This window comes from Hetaerina americana, unplaced genomic scaffold (assembly GCF_022747635.1).
Source record: "Hetaerina americana unplaced genomic scaffold, ioHetAmer1.1.p SCAF_14, whole genome shotgun sequence".
NCBI lineage: Eukaryota > Metazoa > Arthropoda > Insecta > Odonata > Calopterygidae > Hetaerina > Hetaerina americana.
Window position 1 is genome coordinate 3,074,384 of NW_027286514.1, and position 9,519 is coordinate 3,083,902.

At 35.4% G+C, this 9,519-nt stretch overlaps 1 protein-coding gene across 1 annotated transcript; it reads right to left on the bottom strand.

Moving 5' to 3' along the window:
• Positions 1 to 1,477: 1,477 nt before the first annotated feature.
• On the bottom strand, positions 1,478 to 9,012 carry Phb2 (prohibitin 2). Its single transcript, XM_071583448.1, has 7 exons — positions 8,773 to 9,012; positions 8,483 to 8,603; positions 8,182 to 8,407; positions 7,803 to 7,928; positions 5,390 to 5,497; positions 2,953 to 3,030; positions 1,478 to 2,556 (listed from the first exon to the last, which is right to left on the bottom strand). The coding sequence occupies exons 1-7, from the start codon at positions 8,900 to 8,902 to the stop codon at positions 2,455 to 2,457; spliced, it is 891 nt and encodes a 296-aa protein (XP_071439549.1). The 5' UTR covers positions 8,903 to 9,012; the 3' UTR covers positions 1,478 to 2,454.
• Positions 9,013 to 9,519: the final 507 nt, after the last annotated feature.

Genomic DNA, 9,519 nt, shown 5'->3' on the forward strand with positions numbered 1-9,519 from the left:
CATTATGTTCTGCAGAAACTTTTCCTCATGCAGCAATCTCATTCTTATTGAGACTATTTCAGACTTCCTGTTTTGAATGATCCCTCCTCCAATTAACTTCATTAAATCATCAGGAAACACTTGGAATGACAAGGTCTACCCCTTTGCCATAATTCTTTGAATTATGAAGACTATTCTGTCTAAAATTCTCGTCCTCACACTCGGATATAATTTTATGCTCACTAAATGATATAAAATGTTTTAGTATTTGCAAAGCTTTTTCTTAGATTGACAGTGGAGTAGAAGTTGGAAATTGTGTTCTCTGCTAAGTAGAAATATTAAATACTCAACATTTTTGGATAACATGACACTTTTACACTTGGTTTACCTACAGCACTTCAACAATGCCTCTCAATATTTGTCTTCATAGTAACTAATTCTTTCCCATTAACCTTGTAACTAGAGTGAAGAATTCCACATGATCATGCCTCTCTCGCACTTCCACCTTTTTATATGTCATCAAATTTCGCTCTCATTTTGCCACCCACAATTGGCACATTTTCATCACTACAAGAAGCTAAACCTTAATACAAAAATTCCTTCAACAAACACATTTTCATATCAATGTTTAGCTCAAGGCTGCTGGGCACCAGAAGAGAAAGTGGAAGTGTTTTTTACAGACTTTTAACTTGGCCCAGAGTCAACCATCAAGGAACGTATACTTATTACAAAGCTTCACTCCATGAATTTACTTCATCGGAGGGCATAAGAGAAATATACCAAATATTACTTCCTTATTTTTGTTCCATTGCAATTAAGCTTGACTTAGTGAGATAAGATTCCCAGGCATACAGGGTGTGAGAAGAAGTTGTTGTTGTTTCCTCCATCAAAAAGGCATCATGTGCAAGGGAACCACCTCATAATTGACAGTGGTAGCAAGTGTTTCCAAACTACCAAAATATGATGAAACTTGTCATGGACTACAACGTATCAGCGGATAAGTTCCTCATGATGGTTGGGTCTGATCAATGACTTGACTGGAGTTGGTATTAAAAGTTGCTTTTTCATTAGATAAACATTTGGATGTAAATTTCTTATTATTATTTGTATCAAATTGATGTATTTGTAAAAAATCTTCCAGAGGAAGTTTGTAAGAGAAGTGGTAAGCAACTATTAGAAAAATATGGTGCCACAAAAATATTCAGATCTTCCTGCCAGGCAAGTTTGGAAGGTGCAAAAAATAATCCCAAGAGACTTGGGTGTACGAAATTTCACCGAAAAAATTCCGCAACTAAGAGAACAAAATCCATAAGACCATGCTGTGTGAGTAAAAACACTAAATTCAGGAAAGGCATACGAAGACCAGCGAGATATTGGTGCCGCGAGTATGACAAGGCACTGTATTTGGATGAATGCTTCAATCATATTTTGAAATTTTATTGAACTTAAGCTTGTCAGAATTTATAGATAAAAATTCTACTAAATAAAACAGTGAATTAAGATTATTTTTATTTATATAATGATAACAGTTACAGAGACGCGATACCTTCTCATTTCGCCATATGAAAGGAGTACATTTATGGAGCGAGCCACAACGGAAGGATTAATAATTTTGAGGATTTTATTGTCAAATGAAATGTCTTATTCTATGTATTAGGTGGCCAATTGTAACAGATGGTGATTATAGAATCATAGGCATTACAAATTATATTCTCAACATAGCTACTAGGCAACGTGAAAAATATTTATTTTAATTCCTGCTGTAAATTTTATAGCAAAATGGTTTATACCATTTTATTCAACTTGAAAATCACTATGCACAGTTAAGCACATGCATGAACTACTTCCAAGTTGTCTCACTTTCATGGCAAACAAATTGAAAACAACCTTCATGTCAAAATTTACACAGAATACAAAACAAATGTGATATGAATCTAGGATGCAAATGAGAGGTATTCTGATCAACATCACTAGCATATTGAGGCAATGAACTCGAAATATTGAAAAGTCCCTCAACAATTTATTCCATTTTTAAAGATCCCAAGCCCCAGACAAAATAATTGGTAAGGTAAAAAAATTGAAAAGAAACATTTTATTTTCTAAACAGAGATAATGATGAAATAAAAGTGAATTTCAGCCTACAGAATATCAACAGGATTTGTTAAACTGTGTGCACAGTGTAAATCAAATATTCTCCAACATCACAAAATAACGAGAAACTGAATTACCTGACATTCTTCTTAATAAAGGAAATAATTTCCAGAAATGCAAAGCATCCCATGTTATAGCAGATAGATGTCATAACATTTAGATGCATGAAAAATTCACTATTTGTCTTTTCAATAAAAATACAGGGCCACTATATATAGCACATGCTGACTAAGCAAATGCTGTTTTCTCAGGACACTTTACTCTTCATTTGCCAAGTAACTACTTCATAGGAAATTATGCCTCTTCCTGAGGTTCCTCCCTTGGTCATTTTTTCAACTTGTTGCTCATGTCATCAAATGAAGGATCGCTGATGTTCAACATCAGATTAGCACTGCTAATATAAACTTTGTTTTGAGATGCTGCAATCTGAAATGAAAATTTAACAAAAAATCAATAATAAATATTTATGTATGTATGTACATAACTTTCTCAAGGCGATCTAAATTAAAGGTTCCAAAGACCGCAAAATGAGCTGACAAGATAGTGGCCATGGTTTTTTGGGATCAATCCGATCAAACACTTGCAAAAAGGAAAAACACTAAAAGGAGAGTATTATGTGCCGTTATTGCACCAGCAATGCAATGGCTGCTCCCTTTCTAGACAGACCTCGTAGTCAATGCTTAGCCATTAATAATTAACTAGTAATATTATAGATCAAACCAAAAAAGATCCTTTTAAGAAGAAATTAAATAATTAAATATATTAAACAATTTACAATGAAATTAAGAAAATGATTTTGAAGAAATTAACGCTATACTTTACCGTGCGAGCTATGGTTTGGGCAGCACGAATCTTTCGAAGTTTTAGGTAACCTGGGTTTTTCCCCACAGCTTCTCCCAAGTGAAAACTGGTTAAGGTGCAATTGGTAATAAATGCAGTACAATAAAAATTCTATAATGTAACCATTCCTTCACTTAAATGAAGGCAAATCCATCGGGAGGCAAATTTTTTTTGAGGAAAACCTTTTGCCATCGCACAATCCCTGACGATGCACACTGGAGGTCGCTGATCAAAAGAAAGTCCATTTCATTTACAAGCCATGAATTCTTTAGTAACCCAGTCATTCTTAATTCAGAGCAAGTTCGGTTTGTACAATTTTACTACAGCACACCTGATGATCAACATAACCAGAGCACACATTAAACATGCTATAAGACAATTCAGTGAACTTACTTAAAATTGCTTTAAAATATTTCATTCAGTCTCCTGCTCTGCAAATTCTTGCAGCACAATATAGACAAAAATATTTCCTCCTTCTTCTGTAGGCATAAGCATCAAATTCAAAACCTGCCATTGCATGCAAAGTTGTAGGGGAAGATTTATAACACCCGCAATCGCTTTTAAAATTTATTTCTTTAAAATTTATAATTATTATGTATGCTAGGGTCAAATAAAATGAAAGGAAGGCATAGCCAAAATGTACTTCAAAACTACCAGTGTTAAGTAAGGGTCAAGAGGATATAAAATTAATTGAAGGCTTTTAAATGGAGAGCATAGTGACATTGCACACATTGCAAGTATTTAGCTTCACAACAGCGCTAACTATCATTATGAACAAATTGAAAAAGAAGTTCTGAAAATGGAAAGGAAAATCTGAAATGGCTATCTATACAAAAAACTCATTCGTTCATGTACTTTGTAGCAAGAACAAATGTCAAAACTACTCATTTCATACATGGACTAAATGCGGTCAAATGAAATGGGTCTTAGCCAGGCAGTCATTTGTGCCATAGCTTGAAGAATGATAAAAAATATGAATGTTCTGGATTTTCCAATGCCAACTCTGGTTCATTCCAGGCATTTCAACTCAAGAGTTAAGCAGGTATTTTCAGAGTTACTTTAATGAGTTACTCAGCAAGAGCTAATAAGAAGCAGCAGTTAGATTCCCCAATGAATTACAAGCAATTACTGGAATTGGTTACTTCCTTCCTCAGCTTGTTTTTAACATTGACAATACTAACTATTTTAGAAGAGGATCTCTTCTCACTCCATATTTATGGAAGAGTAACATGCATTCAAAGTTCAACACATTCACATTCTAACTACAAGCAACTAACAACAGTCTTTTACCTCCATAATTAGGGAATAGAAACATGCATTCAAGTTTCGAAGTATTTTAACACATTCACATTCTAAATACAAGAAAAATTCATCTGGTGAGTAAATTAAAACCACTGTTGATATGCTGCCCACAAACTATACTGGTTACCATTGTAAACACCCCGTTATCTCTCAGTACCTACTGCATCCAATTTTACTGCCTTCTTTGAATTTTTCACAACATTCTCTCTTCCCCTTCCATGCCTATAACTCAGTTTGCTTTCCTTATCTATCATCCACTTAAAATTAACATTAATGACTTGAACAGAAAATTTATAAACTCATTTTGGTAGGGCTTCTACGATTAAGGAGTAAGAAGAGTACAAGAACTATGACTTAGTCTCTGTCCTAAGGAGTGTTGAACAAAATTTGACAGGAAGCAATGGACATGACACATTTCGGAGAAAGAACTTTAGTTTAGTGAGAGTGTAAAACATAACTACTGTATTTTTTAGTTCCATTCTATTCAACACAAAATTTTACAGTTAAAGAATAATAAAATAGGAAAAATTCACTGGGTAGGACAGGATGGTTACACTAATTTTCTGGGCTTTCCTGATTACTTTCCTTGTTTAATTTTACAAAAATCTCACCGGACTATCATTACAAAGACTGCAGTAGGGAGCTATATGCCAATTGTCACTTTAATTTTGCCATACAAATTCAGATTCTTTCCTTCCTCGCACCCCCATCATATTACATTCATCAACATTTTACCCAGAAAACCCACACCATGGTGAGTAAGGGTGGGAGTATGGGGTGTCCACATGTTTTTGTGGTAAAATACCATTATCCGGTGAAGCCTTTTTTCTCATATGATACAATGATAATGGAATACATGTTCATATATAATGCACTAATGTGCATTCAATGAAAAGTTGTACAAGCAGTCTCAATTTTGCCATTGGATTTTCTAAATATGGAAATAAGGGCATTTACTGTTACCGAATCCAATTACAGAGCATTGAGTTTTAGATTATCCCTGGAGTCGAAGATATTGAGCCTAATCCAAATAATCAATTATTAGAACTTTTCAATCATTATTTCTTCAAGAAAGCCCATGCATTAATATGTCATATATAAAATATGAAAAGGATATCATCTTGGCGGCTTCAGCCTCTCCTTCTGCCTGCACTATTTTCTGCTGCCGCTCCTGCTTGGCACGTTCCACGACAAATGCAGCACGTTGAGCTTCTTGTTGGGCCACCTGTAATGGAAAGTCATTTGCAATGCACTCTTAACCAATTCCAAGTGCAAAAATAGAATTAAAGCACCAAAAGCTGAAAATCCTTCATCTAAACCTTAAACTGCCACACAATGTGGATGATCTTAAAAATATCTGACCTCAAAATGAAGATGTCCGCACCCTTCAACAAAAGTTGGGAAATGTGTTTGCACATACATTGAAAAGTACTTTCCAAAATTTCAGCCATTTTGGACACTCGGTGGCTATTTGATCATTGTTTGCATGAGCCGTTGCGAGGGTTTCGATCAAAACTATCAAGCCATCATAAATTATTTGTTTCTGAGAGGTAATATGCCTATGCAAATCAAAGACGAGTTGGATGCCGTGTACTGTGATGCATGCTTGACTAAAGAATTGGACATCTACACATTGGGTGCCACGTTTTTCACTTAGGACCAAAATACATTTGAATGAAAGTTCCCAAGACTCTGTTCGAGCAGTTTAGGTAAAGCGAGTCAAGAGTTTTCGCACTGTTTCATAACAACAAATGAAACTTAAGCCACCACTACACACCTGAGATGAAAGAACAGTCAAAACAATGGACGGCAAAGGATAAATCTGCTTCGAAAAAGGCGAAGACAGTCCAAAGACCTGGGAAGGTGATTGCAACTGCTTTTTGGGATAGTTATGGAACTCTGTGCAGTGATTATGTTTAGAAAAGGTATAATCAATAACAGGAGAGCATTATTATTACTTGACAAGCTGAAGACAGAAATTGCAAAGAACAAATGCATTTGAAGAAGAAAAAGTGCTTTTCTATCAGGACAACACCCATTTACATTTACGTGCTTGTCTCACGCGGCTAAAATTTATGAACTGCAGTTGAAATTGGTTGACCAGTGTATTCACCAGACCTGGCTCCTGAGGACTTTTTCCTGTACCAAACCTTAACAATTTCACTTGGTTTTTTGTTTCAGCTGGTTTGGTTGCACTGAGATTTTCATCCACCGAGAAGGATATCGTATATGAGTTAAGCGGAGCCTTAAACCATTAAATCACCTGATTTAAGACAAATAGTTATAGCTGTCCCATGGATCTGATTTAATTCATCTGGTTCGCTTGCCGAATAATTTGTGGAAGAGAAATGATGGAACAATCTGCAAGCTGCACTGCATCATTTTGGTAAAATGCACGGATACACGACACACCAAAAATACCAATTTCTTATTGCCTCACACAAACATGTCTTCAGAATTAAGTGATGATTCTCCATTGCTTGCTTCTCTGCTCTCTTTTGTCATACACACAATAGTATTATCATATGACCAAGGACATTAATAAACACTTGGAAGCATTTTGGTTTAAACCAAACCTTACTCCTCGCCTCTAGGCACATGACACCAATGGAGTTTTCACATGGTAAGTCAATAGAAGATTAATTGAAATTATTATTCCAATTATCAGCAACAGTCTAAAAAGCCAGCTTGACAAGTAACCACTGAATGTGACAAAGCACAAACAGACTGAAAGGTGAATTAAAATGCAAGTACCTAAACCTTCGGAGGGATTGATGAAAATAAAAAAATGGAGAACTGTGACAACAGTTATAGCATCAATGGAGATGTAATAAGGTACTGATTACACTTCTGTTGTTTGCTTGCAATTGTCCCTAGATCCGGACAAGGGAGACAACAAGAATTAATGACTCCATTTTTGCATGTACAGTCAAGATAACGAAATTGTTCTGAAATGGTATCAAATCAAGTAAAATGTGAAAAATATTGGCGTTTTGTAGGAATAATGACATTATCATGAAAGATCAAAAAGTGTAAGTCATTTAAAAGTGATGTCTTCTGAGATATAGCATGTTGGCTCCAATGATTTCCTGATACTGATAACTATTTATAGGAATAGTGTGTGCATGTTGCACTATTAAGAACATCAGGACAATTTACTTAAAACAATCAACAGAATAGATGCAGGAGCATGAAAAAAAACAAAAATACAAAGACCAACGACTAAATATGACACAATACATCCTTCTTGATTAATAAAGGTCATGTATATGTTATTATATTATGATCCTAACCACCAATTTTTACATCCAAATTCATGCAAAAAGAAACATTCCTTTTCCTAGGGCCTCACCTGCGAAGTTATTCGAAATTTTATACGGAATTTCACATTTACAGGTAACTACTAGTCGTGATTGTTCGCGAAAACTCTGATGCGGTGGAACTGAATGGAAATATTGAGGAGGGTAGGGACGAGTAAAAAATTCCATCTATCCCTTAAATTAGTGAATATTAAGCTTTAAGTGTCTTACCTGCTTAGCCTCAACGGCTGCTGTATATTCTTTTCCGAAACTCAGTTCAGTTATCGATACATCATCAAGAATCATATTAAAATCTCGGGCTCGCTCGGTAAGTTCCCGTCGAACAAGCAACGAAACCTGTAAGGGATAACCAATGGAAATGATTAATCAAAATCAACTTATTCCTCCACACATGCATTCATAATTAAGCATGCAGTTCCACAGAAAGATGGTGCGAGAAGTGACTATAATAATTTCAATCACGGCCAAAAACTTCACACCTAGTAAATACATCTTATCATGAATTATGCTCCGGAATAATTCAAGCTAATAATTTCAGCAAAATTCCTGATGGAGCAAACGGCTTAGATTAATGATGACCTTCACTTACCTGCTGCCGTTGAGTGATAAGCTGTGACGCATTAAATTTAGCAACTACACTTTTCAGGACTTCATTACAAATAGAAGGCAATACTTTTTCGTCGTAATCTTGTCCTAGCTGCCTATACATAATTGGAATCTGCAGAGCATCGGGACGCGAAAGAACCCGAAGGGAAATATTAACCATCTGCAAATCCTTGCTTCCAGTTGGCGAAGAAATTTTTCTCGGTCTTGACCTAAAGGGATATTTTGGTGAAAACTGTTACCACATACAAATCCAACAACTCCAAGGATTATCTCAATTTACATACCTAATGTCGTAAATAATTGGATAATGTAGCCACGGGATTCTAAAATGAAGCCCTTCTGCATAGACATCAGGCTGAACACCCCCCAATCTACTGAATATAATGGCTCGGTGACCACCTTCAACTATGGGGATTATAAAAGAAAATATTATCCACAGGGTAATACCATACTTTGGTTTCATCATCTAACGAGTTGATTAAAATGAATCTGGGGATATTAATATGCATTTCTGTTGGTCAGTTATCATCTAAGTTACGGAGATAACACATATAGGCATTTCTTTCAATCTTACCAGTGTACATCGACTGACTGGCACCATAAGCAGCAATACCCAAAGCAGCTAACACTTTTAGACCTGTTCCAACTCCTTTCGGAGTATTTCCTAACTTCCCAGCTAGGTCATTCAGTTTACTCTGCGCCATAGTTCAACTGAAAGTTCGTTATTATAATTCCAAATATAGAAAAACCTTTGGATTACCTATCTAACCGGTATGAACACCGACCATGAGGCCATATCATGAATGACGATGAAAAGTATTTCATCTCCCCCTTTACTACACGGAAAAAGCTGAAACAATTGAAATATGATATACGACGACTTCAATGGCGCGAATTCAAGATTGTAATTCGTGTTGACAATAAGGTTTCTTTGCGCCTGCTGATATTTTACGAAGAACCAAGCTCGAGTTTCGGGAAGAGGATATGGTATCTTATAACACATATTATTTTATTTTGAAAAAATGGAACCAATGTTGGTGGTACAGCTTATTCAGGGATTACATCCAATGCAATATCAATGTTGATGGATTTTACAACGTATTTATCTCCTGAAGTCGTTAGAGAAGTTGTAATTAGAATAAAAGCAATATCATATGAAAAATAACATCGTCAATAGGCTTTTAGTTTGATTGGAATCCGAGGTTAAGAAAATACATTCCTGCAATCAGGCATTGACAAGAATGATAATTGGCTTTCGATTTGACATTAATGAGAAAAAGTAAATGAATTATTATACAGGTCTCAAATCTAATGGTGGACA